This window comes from Pan paniscus, chromosome 4, assembly GCF_029289425.2.
Source record: "Pan paniscus chromosome 4, NHGRI_mPanPan1-v2.0_pri, whole genome shotgun sequence".
NCBI classification, from domain to species: Eukaryota; Metazoa; Chordata; class Mammalia; order Primates; family Hominidae; genus Pan; species Pan paniscus.
Window position 1 is genome coordinate 36,825,770 of NC_073253.2, and position 18,307 is coordinate 36,844,076.

Below are 18,307 nucleotides of genomic sequence, written 5' to 3' on the forward strand. Positions count from 1 at the left end.
TCTTCTTTAGCTAACCAAGTGAAAAATCCAATATACACAAACAGGTACTTTCATCAGTACATAAAACAGCAATAGGTAGCAAGGTTAGAAATCAGAATACAAGTTCAATTGAATAAATACAATACTAGTACAGAGACACCCATTTTTAATCCACAATGAAAAATCTGAGCCATGAATAGGTTTTCCATTTTGAATCTAACTTCTAGATGATCTGTATTTTGACCTTAAAGGGGCCAAAATATTTAATATGGGTGAAGCTCATGTTCCATTACCTGTAAAGGTCTAATGCAACAGAAAAATGGTCATTTTATGTTGGTTAGAATTTTTAACTAGGTCTTTCATATTATTTTGTTTAGCACATGACAGACTTATACACATATTTTAAAAAATCAAACATGGAATTTCTATATACATCAAACCTTTAACAATGTCTGTCTCTGAATTGCTATTATAGTGTTCAAAATTATACAAACAAACATCCAGTAAACAGCATTTTATTTTATGACACTCTGTGTTAATACAATAAATATACAAAACTTCCAACCCACTGAAACATGCAACATTAGAGGGACACATGGAGGGCATTTCTGTAGAACCATAACAGTCACCATGATGGCAGCGCAGTATTAGTTACTGACAAAATATACAAACATCTCTAGATAAATAATCCAAGTCCCAAATTACAAATCACTGAGTAATGACTTTCCGGTGTTCAAACTTTAGTTTGAAATAAAATTGCCATAATTTAATATTACAAACTGATAAATGACACGGATGACTGCTATGTGAAGACCATTTTATGACTATGATTTCATGACTGTGATTTTAGTACTAAATATAGAACACTTAACAAATGCCAATCTTTTGCTGAGTGAAAATTTAACAATTTACTGAGAGAAAAGTAAATATAAGAATTTAAAGCTCCTTTCATACTTGATCATACTATAAGCATTGCCATCATTTCAATGCACATATATTTTTAAAAAACAATTTTCTCTCTCAAACTCATATTAAATAACTGGATTTTAAAACATTTTCCCCATCCACACAAAAAAAGATATGTGGGTTCTAATTATTCTTTGCTATTTAATAATGCTACCTTTGAGGATTTCTACATAATATAAACATTCCAATTCTGAAGCAAAGTATTTCAGCATTTTTCAAAAGTCTCTAATATATCTTTTGTTTGTAGTGTATAGGAAAAAATGGACTTGGGATATAAGTTAATGGTGAATATAGGTGCACTTGCTGTATTCTGTGGTTAATGTTTTGAATGTATGCAAAATCTACACTCAATAAAGCACACTGATAAAATAGATTTCCAATAAGACTACAGGCTCTGAAAAACAAACTGGCTAAGTTGGTTGAGAACGTAGGTAGAAATTATCGCTGATTAGAAATATTTACAAAAAACAGCTTTAAATTCATACGCTGAAGAATAAAAGAAATGTCTTCCAAGTATACCTGATGTCAATAAGATCCCAAATAAATCAAATGTAAACACCATCTGGATGGATCTGTGTTACCTAGTGACACGCAGCGCTGCTTCATGGATAGTGAAAACTTGGCATCCCACCTCTAGCATAAAACTTTTTCTGTAACTACAGGTTTGGGGAGAATGAAAGTGATTTAACTATTTATGCCTATCTGATTTTTTAAAAAATAAGGATTTCCAGCCTCTAATATCACAATCCTTACTTAAAATCTAATTGAATAATCACTATCATTCTGCAATCTTAAATTAGTTAAAGACTTTCAAAACACAGCAGCATGACTTACAGATGTCTTTGAGTCATTTATTTAATCAGTGGTAAAATTGATTCAAAGTTTGAACCCAAGAATACTATAAGAATGAAGTTCTGTGCTGCATAGTAACAATTTTAATGTGATTATCTTAATGCAGTTAACTGTATTTATATTTTCTTGCTTGGTGCAAGTTAAATGCTTTTTTTTTTATTGCTGGAAATTTTAGATATATTCAGTCTGTCTCAAAAAGTGAAAGACAGGTGCATTTAGGGATTCAAGTATGTGAAAAAATGCCAGGGTCTTTTTATGTTTAATGCCACTGGAGATGAAAAGCTAAAAGGAAAATCCCTTAAATACTGTACATTCTTTTTAGACAACAGTTAGGCTAGCCTTTAATACCTCTGTTAAAAATCACACACACACATCCCCAAAAAAGAGCTGCCAGACACAATCTTAGTTGTAACCACAGAATATACCAAAGTTTTCATATAGCAAAATGTTACTATATGACTACCGAAATTTTTTTAAAAAGGAATTATTACCACTACTTTCTACTGCATTAACTACCTTCTCTTTTGGATAATGTACTGCATATTATATAAACTTCTTATATTGCACCCCCAAACTTTTTATTTAAAAGAAATTCTTGCAGAATATCATTTCTGTGATTCCATTAACCCCTGAATCCTACAACCATAAGCAGTACAGAAGCCAAAACACTAATTCTTTTAATATAAGAAATGTGGTGCCCATGCAAATTAGAGATTGTTATCAAAATATCAGCTATTCTAAAAAAAAGAAAAGAAAAAGATGACAAATTTTACATTATCTACTACAAAATGCACATAGGCTCTTCACTGGTGACTGAAACAGCTAAAAAGCAAGCCAATTTAAAATCCCTAAGTCTCTGCTGGCCTATTTCTTTCAATATAAATAGGGAAAAAGGAATGAAACATGGTTTACTTTTCCAATGTGCAATCCTTATCTCTAAAGATTCTTGAAAGAACTACTGCAGTTAGTATTAAATGCGTTTTTAATCATAAGTACCATTATTAATTTTCAGTGGGTCACCACTGAAATAATTCACTGAATGCCATCCCCCAAAAAATATGGAGAATATTTATTTAGCATGTAATATTTTTTCTGCAAGGGGCACTGAAATATTAAGAAACTATTAGGTAAAGTAATAAGACAAGGAAGTTTTCCTGGTTTTAGCCCATGCACAAGTGAACAGGAAATATCCATGCTGTCTGTACTGTGTGTTTTGAACATAAAAATATTTGTAGAATACAGTAACTGGAGAAAAAGGTACAGTCAAAAGGTAACAGTGTATTGTTTGAAGATTCTTAAATTTGGTTACCCTTGAAAGCATTCTGAGCTGCACTAGATGCTGCAGTTGAAGCTGCATTTGCAGCTGCGGTCTGGACAGTTTTGTTGGACATCACACCTGTTGCAAACTCTTGTTGGGCCTTCTCAAAACTAGCACCTGTTGTGCGATATAGTCCATGTACCTACAGAGGCACAAAAAAGTGGGAGAAGGTAAGTAGCAACCTACGCATTCATTTCCAGCAGCTCTTAATCTCAACATTAATCAAACATAAAAATACTAGATTGTAGTCATGATTCCTAAGATCAAGAATATTAGCCACCAAACTGACACACAATAATTGTATTTAAACATTTTCTTAATATAGGTTTTCCTTTTCTTCTCCAAGCAGAAGAGATAATTATGCTAATTTAAACCAAAAATAAAGAACTTCTTAGCCAACTTCAAGAAGTTGTATTTTCCTCTGCACCCAATTAGTCAAGTGAAATTATTACAGCATAACAATGAAATGGTTTAAACATAATAACAAGAAACAATACATTAATTTATTACCCCAGACTATTCAGAGAGAACAGTACCTTATCTATTTCCATTTTATCTACATATACACCACAGGCCCTGTTATAATCAAATGAGATCATTTTATCATTTAATGTACCAAGCACTACTTATGTCCTTCAACATATTGCCGCTATGCACTCTGTATACAATTTAACTTTTTGTGTATGGTCAAGGTCAAGTCCTAAAGAATGCACAAAGAAACACTTCTGGGAATTGTTTCTCCATACTGATTAATCACTCAAATCTTGGAATTTATTTTCAGGAGTAGGGTTCAAAAATTTTCTATCGGTATATGTCTTAAAACCTGCATAATTAAACTATGAGTCCATCAATACATAACATCAGCCACTTATTTTAACACAAATTTGAAGAAGGAAATAACAAACATTTATTAATTATATGCCCACAAACTTCGCAGAGTGGGGACAGAAAGATACTGGTAATTACACTGCACTGTGACTGGATCTAAATTAGAAGCTTGACTGGAATGCAATCAAAGCAGGCTTAGGGAAGGGCCAATGCATCCATGTCAGTATTTTTTCCAAACCTGGATAGGAACTGGTAACTGTGAGGTAAGAAAAAGAATGAGTCAAAGATTCTCAAAGCAAGCTTGCACTTGGGAAAGTAGTTTCAAGAAGACAGAGAAAAGAGAGGATAGGCTGGTTTGGGGAGAAGGCAAATGATAAGTTCTAAACATTTGTTCATTCATTCCAAGTCTACTGACAACCTACTCTAGGCCTGCCACAGCAGGCAGGTAAAGGTTTGGTTCAAAGCTTGGGAGAGGAATGGGCTAAAGACATGGACTTGGAAACCAACGGCGTATGTTATGGACTGAATGTTTGTGTTCCCCCCAAAATTCTTATGTTAAAATCCCAACCACCAATATGATGGTATTAGCAGGCAGGCCTTTTCAGGGGTGATTTTGCCATGAAGGTGAAGCTTGCATTAATGGAATAAATGCCCTTATAAAAGAGACCCCCAAGGCCCAGTGTGGTGGCACACACCTATGGTCCCAGCCTTCCACTCCAACCTGGGCAATATACGTCTCCAAAAAGAACTTTTTTTTTTTTAAAAGAGACTCCAGAGAGCTCTCTGACAACCTTCCATCACATAAGGACACAGAAACTGTCTATGAACCAGGAAGTTGGCCCCCCTGAGATACTGAATTTGTCAGTGTCTTTCTTATCTTGGACTTCTCAGCCTCTAGAACTGTGAGAAATCATTATCTGTTGTTTAAGCTACCCAATCTATGGTATTTTTGTTATAGCAGCCCAAAGGGACTAAAACAACATATAAATGATAGCTGAAACCTTGGCATTTATGAAACTGTCTATGGAGAACCCAGAGTAGAAAGAGAATAAAATCAAGTATATAACCTAATTAATGCAGAAACAGAAAACCAAATATCACATGTTCTCACTTTTAAGTGGGAGCTAAACATTGGGTATACATGGACATAAAGATGGCAACGACAGATATTGGGGACTTAAAAGATAGGGGAAGGTGGGAGGGGGAGAAGAGTTGAAAAACTACCAATTGGGTACTATGCTCACTACCTGGATGACAGGCTCAACTGTCCCCCAAACCTCAGTATCACATAATATACCCTTGTAACAAACCTGCACATGTATCCCCTGAATCTAAAATAAAAATTGAAATTGTTTTAAAAAGACACTATTTAAGAGGCATCCACAAGAAGAAAGAATGACTGGGAGAGGAAAGGGAAGAACCAGATACAGATACTTCTCACTGATGCCAAGAGAAGAAAGTATGTTAACACATGAAAAGCTATCAGAAAAACTATCAAGAAAGCAAGTTAATGCATGAAAATCCATCACGGTACAAGACAAAAATAACCCAGACAGCCCTGAGTGCTTCTGATACAGTGGTAAAAGCAAACGCCATATTACTACAGATCAAAGTGTCAAATGGTCAGGAAGAAAAAGAGCACTGACAAATACATATACTGGTAAATCCAAAGATTCCTTTCCCCTAGTACCTAAGCACTATCGTTAAGTATAAAAGTAATTATTTTTATTCCCTTTTAAAACCAAGTTTTCTATGGAAAATTAAAGATATAGATAAATCACTACTCCTATGTTCCAGACACTTATCTCAAAGTGAGTACAAATGATTGGATCCTAGAAAATGAAGTGTATTATAGAAATCTTATCAACCTTCTTTACTTACTAGACCCAACCAGAGCAATGCAATTGGATTCACTTGTCTGTCTCTTCCCCTCTTCCCCCCAAGTTTGTGAGCATGTAATAAATAAATGTTAATTCTTATTTGCTTTATTATTTCCTTTTTCAAACTTGCACTAAATTGAGCAGCTGATACTATGTGTTCATGGGCTTCACAGTTTACTAAAATGTAATTCACAGTCCCACAGAACACAGAAGCAAAATAAAGGTAGGAATGGCCACATTTCTCAATAGTTTGTATCTATATAGACCCAGAGAGCCACCTAGAGGGAAAAGACCACATATATATACAGTGCATAATGCTAAATACTGTATTAAATCCATTATATCCATGTGAAAAAGGGTGGATTCTTGATTTCAGGGCCCCATGAAAGATGACAGGCTAATCATCAGGATGAACATCTTTAAAAGCTTATTACTTCCCTCCAGGGTTTCAGATGGTATCTATTGATAATTCATACTGCTGATATCAGGGACAAGGTTTTGACACCAAGTACTATAATTTTTTTTAAAAAATTACACAACTTGGGGGTGGGGGGCAAGGGGAGGCATAGCGTTAGGAGAAATACCTAATGTAGATAATGGGTTGATGGGTGCAGCAAACCACCATGGCACATGTATACCCATAACAAACCTGCATGTTCTGCACATGTATCCCAGAACTTAAAGTATCAAAAAGAAAAAATATTTCAATTTCGATAAAATCTAATTTATCTTTAAAAAAATGCACCAGTTGATGGTTGCTTAAATGGAGCACAATTATCACCAAGTTGCACAGCCTTTTTATCTGTACTGTCACTTTAGAAAATCTCACTGTGTATGTGACCTGAATGCATATTACCTAGCGGAAAATTCCATAAATGCAGAATAGCCTAGAGAATTCAAAAAAAAATTAAACAACTTAAATACTATCTTTTCTACTTATGAGAACTGCATTACTCCTAAAATAATATTTAGTTCTAGGAAAATCACAGAAAAGGCACTAAATTTGGTATATACTAATTCCACTACTTTCTAGCTGGCTGGCCACCACTCAAAACTTCAAGTCTGCTTCCCATAAAACAAGAATATTTGTTACACTATCTGCTCCTCCGAGTTTTCCTAAAGATCAAATCAGAATGTATATAAATGAGTTACACTAACACAAGTTAAATTAATTTTTAAGTATCTGCCGAAGTGTCACAGCCAAAATGTAGATGCGGCTCCATAAAGGAGTCCTGCCTCCTTAATGCAGCTTCAGAGACAATACATGCTGTGGTGGTATATGACACAGAAAAACTGTATCGTGTGGGAAGTAAAGAATAATGGCACTTTATTTAAATAACCCAAACATATGTCTTCATTAAAACATATAGAATACCATTTCAAGAAACTGTGCTTTTATTAAGATCCCTGTCATGCCAAAATTATTTCAACTTTTATAAAAGCTGGGAAAATAAAAACAAATGAGTTTTTTAAATATATATTTTAAATTCTTGTTTTGAGTTTTTAAAAAAGTATGGACGTCTAAGCCTAATATTTTCAGTTTGAAATTTCTGGAAACCCTCTATGAACCCTCCTGCCCACAGATGGGTCAGATATCCCTTTTGTAACCCCTTGAATTGCCAGTCTAGTTTCACCATGTCGAAATCTCACGCACCCTTTAAGCACTATCTCAAATAATGCTCTGTCTGCCATTTTGTGCCTGAACTAGCTATGGCTTTCCCTATTGAGAGTACCGCCAATCCTTTGTACATTTTGGGGAGCATGTATGTACTTTTTCTTTTACAGGGTTTCTGTCCATTTCGTATTATATCCTACATGCTTTTACTTGCCTAAGGGCAAGAACTAATTCTACTCATTGTTACACCCCCTAAAAGACACAGCTTAGTAATCTGCAGTAGAAGCCACTGAATAATTATTATTACTACCTGCTGGGGATTAAATGTTCCAAAATTGTCCTCATTAATAATAATTTTTAGAAGGTACCAAATAATTGCAATATGTCTTAAGGAGACTATACCTGTGTTACAAAGTAAAATGCTTAGTTTGCAGTCACCTCAGAGGTTAAATGTTTTTAAAGTAGACAACTACTTCACACCTGCTAGGATGGCTGGAATGAGAAAAATGGAAAATCACAAGTGTTGGCAAGGATGTAGAGAAAGTGCTGGTGGGAATGTAAAATGATACAGTCCTTCCAGAAAAGAGTTTGGAGGTGCCTCAAAAACCTAAACATAGAATTACTATAAGACTACATAGGAATTCCACACTTGGGTATATATGTACACAAGAGAGGTAAAAGCAAAGACTCAAACAGATAACTACACCAATGTTCACGGCAGCACTATTCACAATAGCCAAAAGGTGGGAAAATCTCAAATGCTCATCAACAGATAAACAATGTAGTATACAGATACAATGGAATATTATTCAGTCTTAAAAATGAATGCATTTCTGATACATGCTGCAACACGGATGAACCTTGAAAACATTATGGTAATGAAATAAGCCAAGTACAAAAGGAAAATATTGTATAACTCCATTTATATGAAATATCTAAAATAGGCAATTCATAGCAAATTAGAGGCTGCCAGAGGCTGAGAATAGGGAGGAATAAAATTATTGCTTAATGATTAGAGTTTCTGTTTGGGGTGATGCAAAGTTCTGGAAATAGACATTAGTAATGGTTGTACAACACTGTGAATGTAATTGATGCCACTGAATTGTATACCTAAATGTAATTAAAATGTCAAAGTTTATGTTATACATATTTTGCCACAATTAAAACAAATACAATACACCAAAAGCCATTAAATTGTATACTTTAGGTTTTTTTAAATTATTTTGTATTTTTTAGAGACAAGGTCTCACTCAGTAGCCCAGGCTGGAGTGTAGTGGTATGCAATCATAGCTCACTGCAGCCTCAAACTCCTGGGTTCAAGTGATCCTCCCACCTCAGTCTCTCCAACAGCTAGGACAATAAACTCACACCACCATGCCTGGGCTGTGGTTTTTTTTTTTTTTTTTTTTTTTTTTAATGTCTTGTAAGGGGTTGGAGGGTAGTCTCATTATGTTGCCCAGGCTGATCTCGAACTCCTCGCCTCAAGTCATCTTCTTGCCTCGGCCCCCCAAACCCCCCCAAAGTGCTAGAATTACAGGTGTGAACCACCATGCACAGTCTAAACCGCATATTTTAAATGGGTGAATTGTATGTTAATTATATTTCAATAAAGCTGATAAAAATATGCATATAAAGATGACTTAGATGAAAGTGCCACATGTACAGCATTATAAATACTCACCAATCTACGAAATCTACCAAATTTGAAGATGCCTAAGATAATAATAATTTAGTTATAGTAACCTAGATTTGGGATCTATGAAGTAGCTAGCTTAGTACTTATTGAAAAAGGTAACAAAATTAAAATTGGGGGTAAAGGTTTTTTTTTTTGGTGAATATACTAAGAGTATCAGCCGAGGACAGAATATAAACAATCTGCTCAAGAGTGCCATTTTTTTCTAGGAATTCAAAAGTATTACTCTATCTGTGTCCCTTAGAAGAAGGTGACAAGTAACTGGATGACTATTTTAATAGACAATGTGAACCATCCAGAATTGATTCCTAGTCAGCAAAGACGACAGTGCTGAATGGTTCTGAGAGAGAAGTAGCATGCCTATTTGTGACTATAGAAAAATAGTACAGTGGAATTATCAGCTTTCTATCCTAGGTCATAAATAAAGTTACAAAGTGGAAGAGACAAGGGGGAGAGGTGAATGATAACAATATTTTCAAAGAAAGTATAGATGATAATCCTTGAACTGGGCAGGTCCACTTATGTGATTTTTTTCCAACCAAACTCAGATAGAAAATACAGTATTCATGGGATGTAAAACCCAAGTACACAGAAGGCTTTTTGTATACATGGGTTCTGCAGAGCTGACTCCAAGACTTGAGTATGCATAGATTTGGTATATGGATGTGTGGGTTCTGAAACCAATCCCCTGCATATAGAGGGATAACTGTAAGAGTCACTTTTCACCTAAGAAAACTATCACTTTATATATAATAGGATATCTTCACAAAGCATTTACCATAAAACACCAACTAATGAGACTTAATCACAGTGTTCTGTATCATAGACCCAATTCAGCGCTCCCACAAAAATGAGTATGTGCAGAATATATACTGTAGTAAATAAACAAGATTTGAAACACTTCAGAAAACTTGTTTTTTAAAGAGGTAAAATAACTTTTTTCTAAAATTCTTTCAAAATGCAAAAAATTCACTATTAAAAACTACTTAATGTGAACATGACAGTCTATGAACAAATTTCATGGAAGTGATAATCATTCAAAATCAGGTCCCAAAAGGAATACAAATGATATATCATCTATTAATTACTTCCATATTAAGTTATTCTAGCCATACCAATTAACAGAAGGGAAAAGTTTTGGATTCCCCGATCCATAGTCTCCTGTGATGCATTCATTTACTGTTATTTGACACATTTATAACAACTCCCTGCTTGGCCCAAAACCATTACTCAATTATTTCTAATAGTTCTAATAGAAAGAGGACCTTTTGAAAAAACACCATTTGGAAATAATCTGAAAGAAAACAAGAAATCTATTTGTGAAAGATAAGGACTAAACTAGACCCTTCTCCATGTAGATGTATAGGAGACATATATTCTTTCAATATTTGAAATGTGGAGTATAAAACGACACTGTGGGGGAAACAAACAGCACAATCTCATACTGGGCCCTGCAGCACCAATGATGACCCACTTCAGTTATGCAAGACAACAGAAAGCCAACGAAATTACCAAAATCCTATTCACTTCAATTAGGATAAATATATAGGACAGAGCACATTTACCTTAAGAGAAGAACAGCTTAATAAAACCCAACAATTCTAGAGTCAAAACGGTGCACAGATTACGGTTAGAGGGCATTAACTGTTCTTGAAAAGCATGACCCCTAGTGGTTATAAATACTGCTACATACCTGCAAAGGATTTTTTGTCATTAAACTGCCAGTTTTGATCAAGTGTGAAACAGAAAATTAAAAAAGAAAAATTAGGTTTTTAAAATTGGATCTTAATTTCTATTACAGCAAGAGAAATGCCTGCTATTAAAATATGAAAGCTGGTGCAAATTATATTTTAGCTTATAGTATCCCTATCGTACTTCATAAAATCATACAGAAAATCATCTCATCTAAACTCCTTATTTCACAGATAAAGAATCTGAGACCCAGAGAAGTTTAGGAACTTGTGAACACATATAAACAGAAGTTCTGGTAACTTCTTTAACTATGAGGTAAAAACAACAACAACAACAAAATATTAGAGTATGCTGCATGATATCCATATCAATACTTTTATTCGAGAAAGTCATATTTCTTTTCAATGCCTGGCATATGAGCACCATTCTATAACTTTTCCTTTGTGTGGTGGATCCTGAAAAACTGTATACCTGGAAAATGGAAAGGAAAAAAACTGCTGGTCAAAGTATTCAGAGTGTGCACAGAGTAGTTCATTATAGAACAGCTACAGAATAAACACTTCCTCCACACTCTATTGATCATCTGTGCCACACATTCCTCAACCACTGCCAGTGATGGTTAAAGTTCCCTTTATACTTCACCCACAGCAGAGTCTTAATTGTTGTGAGTATTCTCCCCAAAGCCCTCTTCTGACTCCATACACTTTCTAGGCTTCATTTACTTCAACAAGTCAATACTTTCCAGTCTAGAAATCCAGCCTAAAGTTCTTCCCTTGCTCCTGACTCGTATATACAAAAGCCTACTCAATATTTATATTTTAATGCCCCACCAGTTAATTTAAACTCCCCAAATTGAAGGTCAACGTGGAAAACATCTTGATCCCCAAACCATTTTTCTTGTACTCTCTTCTTGAATGGTCCATCATCTAAAAACCTGGGTGTCATCCTTGAGTCTTATCTTGTCCCCTACTTCCAGGCCCAAGTTGGATTAATCCTTACCTGCTCGTTTTCTCTTGACTACATTTTCTTCACATTTCCTCAGTTCAGGCCACCATCATTACTAATCAGCTTCCTAGCCTGTCTCCTAAGTGTTTTCAAGTACGACTGCTTGGCCCCGCAAATCCCAAATGTATTTCAGAATAAATGCTTCTAAAATTCAAATCTAATCAATTCAATTACTCTCCTCCTTAAAACTCTTCTATGGCTCACTACCACTTTTTGGAGAAGATTTAAACGTCTTAACAAGACCCTGTAGGATAAAACTATACTTACGTGTTCAATTTCATCTTCCAATACCAACAACCTACAATTCTCCTAGCCCCAGCTCACACACCATGTTTTATCTCCCATCCATTCTGAGCTACATTTAATTCCCTGAATTTGCCATGTTATTTCCTACAACTAGATGTGAACGTGGTATCCCCACTCTCTGGTACCTCCTTATCCCTCTTATCCTCTTCCCTGTCCCTTATTCTTTTGCTTAGATAACTATAATGATGAGCAGCCATCATTATATCTCAGCTGAGGCAATACTTAAAAAGACCTCCAAAACCTGATAGGTGTCCCTCTGCTCCCTATACTTACCTCTATCATGGCCACTAAATAACTGAATTGGGGAGCCCACCAATTTATTTCTCTTCCTCACCAACAGGTGATCTCTCTGAGCTCATGCACAGCCCAGTGCCTGGCACGTAATATATGCTCAATAACGGCTGTTTAACAAATGAGTGAAAACTGCCACACACCACAAAACCCTCTACTATACTCTAAATGTATTACATTTCTACTTCTATAAAACACCCTCAATAATACATGTGAAATAATAAAGGAATTCTCCAAAGAATGGTGCTGTGATGGTCAGTGTTACGTGTTAATTTGGCTAGGCCGCAGTCTCCAATTATTCAATCAAACACTAACCTAGGTGCCGCTGTGAAGGTATTTTGTAGATGTAATTGGCATCTGCCTTCAGTTGACTTTAAGAAGAGTGTTCTAGATTATCTGGGTATGCCCCATCCAATCTGTTGAAAGGCCTTAAGAACACAACTGGAGTTCCGCTGAGGAAGAAGAAATCCCACTTGTGGACCAGAGTTTCAACTTCTGCCTGAGAGTTCCGGCCTGCCCTCTTGATATCAGACTGACCTCACCAGCCAATTCCCCGCAATTAACCTTTTCATTCTTTCTGTTTCTGATAGCATGCTGACTGATAAAGGCATCTACTAAACAAAAGGAGACACTAAACCAGACCCTGAATATAAAATGATAAAAAGGTCAAGATCAGAAAGGAAAACTATTAACTGAGAAGGCCCTATTCTATGCAGTTTACATTCACTGTTTCATTTAATCCTCACACCAACCCTATGAAAGTGGTTACTCTTCCCATTCCTTCTTTTATTCAACAAATATCTGAGTGCCTATCACATGCCAATCACTGCATGTCACTGTTCCAGATGTGAGAATTACAACCTGAAAGCATACAGAACAGGTCTCCACTCTCACGCAGCTTGGAGTACAGTTGAGGACACCAAACCTGAGTGGTTACAGAAGTCTGTCTCAGGTCACAGAGCTGTAAGTGAAGCTGTCAAAATTTCAACCTGAGTTGTATGGTTCCAAAGCAAAACTCTTGCTCTTCTCATCTAATTCCAATGCTAAAAGACTTGTTCACGCGGGGGGTGCTTAACAGCTGCGTACCCAGAATACATGCACCATAAGGCATAAAAACTGGCTTATGCCCAGGTGCCACAGTAAGCAATATAGACAGTTAAGTTTCCCCAAGAAAACAGAGAATGACATGGTCCCTAAGATACAAGGCAACAAAAAACATTCTGGGAGACACAGCAAGATCGGAGCTGGGTCTTGAAAGAATACTAGTAGGTCTTCAAATAGCAGAGAAGACGAATTAATGCACGGATTAAAAAACATCATATAAACAAAATCTGGAACAAAGGAATGTACATGATGTATTTGAAGAAACCGAGCAGTACAGTCTGACAAGAATAGAAAGTGTGAATCATGGAGCTGTGAGACGTCACCATTAGCCCTTCTTCCCACCACCACTATAATCCCAATCTGTGATTCTCTGAGAGGACAAAATGGCATAATACTGGTGAAGTGTTCTGCATAGGGCCCAGAGTATGGCTGAGCAAAATAAAAGTGATTTCATCATTAGGTTATTAAGGCCCATTTGATGGCTTTATGGATGTAGTGTGTTTTTACAACCTTAGCAATGCTGGTGTTTCTGAATGTAGCCCTTCTTCGCACTGCCACCAAAATGCCGTTCCCAATCCCAGATCCACGTCAAAAATCTGCAGAGTGCCAATTTGTTGGGGTTTTTTTAAGGTTAATATAGGAATTATATATTAAATGGACTGCGAGAAGGATGAGGGAATATAAGTAACCTGTAAAAAGAATTTCTGGATTAGCTGAGGTTGGAAATGGAAAAGAAGAGAAAGATGGAAAAGATACTAAAAAGGTATCTAAGAAAGTGAATTAAAAAGTAATGGAAGTGGCTGCGCGTGGTGGCTCATGCCTGTAATCCCAGTAGGCAGATCACGAGGTCAGGAGATCAAGAGCATCCTGGCCAACATGGTGAAACCCTGTCTCTACTAAAAATACAAAAATTAGCCGGGCATGGTGGCGCATGCCTGTAATCCCAGCTACTCAGGAGGCTGAGGCAGGAGAATTGCTTGAACCAGGGAGTTGGAGGTTGCAGTGAGCAGAGATCGCGCCATCACACTCCAGCCTGGTGACAGAGCAAGACTCTATCTCAAAAAAAAAAAAAAAAATAGCTGAGTGTGGTGGCGCATGCCTGTAGTCCCAGCTACTTGGGAGGCTGAGTCAGGAGAATCACTTGAACCCAGGAGGCGGAGGCTGCAGTGAGCCAAGATCGCGCCACTGCACTCCAGCCTGGCGACAGAGCAAGATTCTGTCTCAAAAAAGAAGTAATGGAAGCACTGACAGAAGCAATCACAGCACTGACAAAAATGTTCAATGGAATTACATAAAGTGCTTAGTGCCATCTCATTAGTAGGTATTCAATAAGTGTTTCTTCAAAAAAAAAAAGCTTCATTAAGATAAAATCTGTATACTATGCATTTTACCCTTTAAAGTGTACAATTCAATGATTTTTAGTATATTCATAGAGTTGTGACTATAGTATCTACACAACCTAATTTTAGAATACTTTCATTACCCTCACTCCCCACCCCACCCATAAGCCACAGGCAAGCTGTAATACATTTTCTGTCTCTATACATTTGCCCATTTTACACATTTCACAATAATGGAATCTATACAATATGTGGTCTTAATAAATGCTTCTTGAATATTACTCAGAACGTTCAAAAGGAACATCTATCACTAAGAAACTGAAGAGTTTATGAGGCATTACTGCGAGAAGATGACATCAATCAACAACTGGAGATGAAAATGACCAATTGAAGATGCAACTAAAGGTTTATGCAATGCATTATCTTTTCCAATTCCAAGATTCTAGGTCACCTAGGTAGAGAAGAAACTGAAATAGTAAGGGAAGATGAAATTCCCAAAGAAAATGACTGCATAGCACAAAGAGCCGATTACATTTAAGACCTTAATTTATGAACTGGATGAAGAAATGGAGGAGAAAGAATAGCCAGAGAGGCAAGAGAATTAGAACATCATTGCAAAGTCTTAGCAGAGGAGCCATCTGTGGTGTAGAAAGCTACAGAGGTTAAGGAGGAGGAAAACTGGAAAAGGGATTTAGTAACATTAGAGAGCTGAGTGTCAATGGTATGTGTGTTTGGTGCAGAAGAGAAGTTAAAAATTTCAAATAGAGAAAATATGGAAGAACGGACACAGTCTAACCTTCGTAGGGTTTTGAGAAGGATAAAAGACAAATGTCTGAGTAAAGTACTGAAAGAGTACAAAGTGGTTTTAAATATAAGGTAAAATTATTTCTATGCATTCCTCATACATAGTCTCAAGTAATGAAATAGTAAAAAAAATTATAAGGACTTATTTTCTTTAAAGTGAGACCTATCAAAAAGTCTTTATCATTTAAAACATAGGTGTTATTTCCAAGGTCTCAATATCATGTTTGAATACATATAAAATATATCAAAATTACATATATCCAAGACAAAATAAAACTTTAAATAAACAAATAAAAACACTAATTTACCTTCCTCTATGTAATGATTTTTTTTTTTAAAAGCTGTGAAAACAGACATGGGAATTCTACAGGAAGAAGTGTAGCTAAAACAACTGGGCAGTTACAAATCCTAAATGACTCCTAAACCTGATAACTAACTTGAGTAAAGTTTCAAGATACAGACTGGGTGTGGTGGCTCACGCCTGTAATCCCGAACTTTGGGAGGCCAAGGCAAGTGGATCACTTGAGGTCAGGAGTTACAGACCAGACTGGCCCACATGGCGAAATCATCTCTACTAAAAATACAAAAAAAATTAGCCAGGTGCCACATCTGTAATCCCGGCTACTCAGGAGGCTAAAACATGAGAATTGCTTGAACCCAGGAGGTAGAGGCTGCCGTGAGCCAAGATCACACCACTGCACTCCAGCCTGGGCAACAGAGTGAGATTCTGTCTCAAAAAACCAACAAAAAGTTTCAAGATACAAAATCAACATACAAAAATCAGTAGCATTTCTAAACACCAACAACGTTCAAGCTGAGAACCAAATAAAGAACCCAATCCCATTTACAATAGACACACACACACACACACACACACACACACACACTCCTACACACATCCAGAATACATTTAACTAAGAAGGTGAAAGAACTCCATAAGAAGAATTGCAAATCACTGATGAAAGAAATCACACATGACACAAAGAAATGGAAAAACATCCACATTCATGGATTAGAAGAATCAATATTGTTACAATGACCATACTGTCCAAAGCAATATATAGATTCAATACAATCCTATCAAATTACCAACATCATTTTTCACAGAAGTAGAAAATACAATTCTAAAATTCATATGGAACCAAAAAGAGTCTGAATAGCTAAAGCAATCCTAAGCAAAAAGAACAAAGCCAGAGGCATCATATTGCCTGACTTCAAACTATAGTGCACAGTGGCTCACACCTGTAATCCCAGCACTTTGGGAGGCTGAGGCGGGCGGATCACTTGAGGCCAGGAGTTAGAGACCAACCTGGCCAACATGGTGAAATCCCGTCTCTGCTAAAAATACAAAAATCAGCCAGGCGTGGTGGCTCACGCTTGTTAGTCCCAACTACTTGGCTGTCTGAGGCATGAGAATCACTTGAACCTGGGGAGGCTGAGGGTGCAGTGAGCCGAGATTGTGCCACTGCACTCCAGCCTGGGCATCAGAGCAAGATTCTGTCTCAAAAAAGAAAAAAGACTATGGTAAGCAAACAGCATGGTAACCAGTACAAAAACAGACCAATGGAACAGAGAACCCAGAAATAATGCCACACACCTACAACCAACTGATCTTTAACAAAGCTGACAATAATGAACAATGGGGAAAGGACACCCTATTCAACAAATGGTGCTGGGTAAACTGGCTAGCCACATGCTGAAGAATAAAATTGACCCCTACTTCTCACCACATACAAAAATTAACTCAAGATGGATTGAAGACTTAAATGTAAAACCTCAAACTACAAAAATCCTAAAAGAAAATCTAGGAAATACTCTTCTGGACATTGGCCTAGACAAAGAATTTACTACTAAGACCTCAACAGCAAATGGAACACAAACAAAAATTGACAAATGGGACTTAAAGAGCTTCTGCATAGCAAAAGAAACACTAAACAGGCTGGGCGTGGTGGCTCATGCCTATAATCCCAGTACTTTGTGAGGGCTGATCATTTGAGGTCTGGAGTTCAAGGCCAGGCTGGCCAACATGGTCAAACTCCATCTCTACTAAACATACAAAAATTAGCCAGGCATGCTGGTGCACACCTGTAATCCTAGCTACTCAAGAGGCTGAGACAGGAAAATTGTGTGAACACGGGAGGTGGAGATTGCAATGAGCTGAGATTGAGCCACTGCACTCCAGCCTGGGTGACAGAGTGAGACTCTCTTTCACAAAAGAAAGACAGGAAGACAGAAAGAGAGACAGATAGAGGAAAGACAGACAGACAGACAGACAGACAGACAGAAAGGAAGAAAGAAAGGAAGGAAGGAAGGAAGGAAGGAAGGAAGGAAGGAAGGAAGAAAGAAAGGAAAAGAAAGAAAGAGAGAGAAAGAAAAGAAAAGAAAGAAAGAGAATAAACAGAGTAAAGAGACAATCTACAGGATGGGAGAAAATATGTGCAAACTATGCATCTGACAAAGGACTAATATCCAGAAGGTATAAAGGACTTAAACAAATCAACAAGAAAAAAAAACAACCCCATTAAAAAGTAGGCAAAGGATATCAACAGACACTTCTTGAATGAAGACATACAAGCAGCCAACAAATGGAAGAAAACTCAACATCACCAATCAGAGAAATGCAAATCAAAACCA

At 36.6% G+C, this 18,307-nt stretch overlaps 1 protein-coding gene across 2 annotated transcripts in view; it reads right to left on the bottom strand.

The window, feature by feature from the left end:
- Positions 1 to 478: 478 nt before the first annotated feature.
- SCAMP1 (secretory carrier membrane protein 1) overlaps positions 479 to 18,307 on the bottom strand; it is a 121,961-nt gene continuing 104,132 nt past the window's right edge. For both annotated transcript variants that reach the window (XM_003805053.6, XM_055112277.3), the window contains exon 9: positions 479 to 3,257. In XM_003805053.6, coding sequence (XP_003805101.1) covers positions 3,093 to 3,257 — 165 coding nt within the window. In that variant the 3' untranslated portion in view covers positions 479 to 3,092. The remainder of the gene's footprint in view (positions 3,258 to 18,307) is intronic.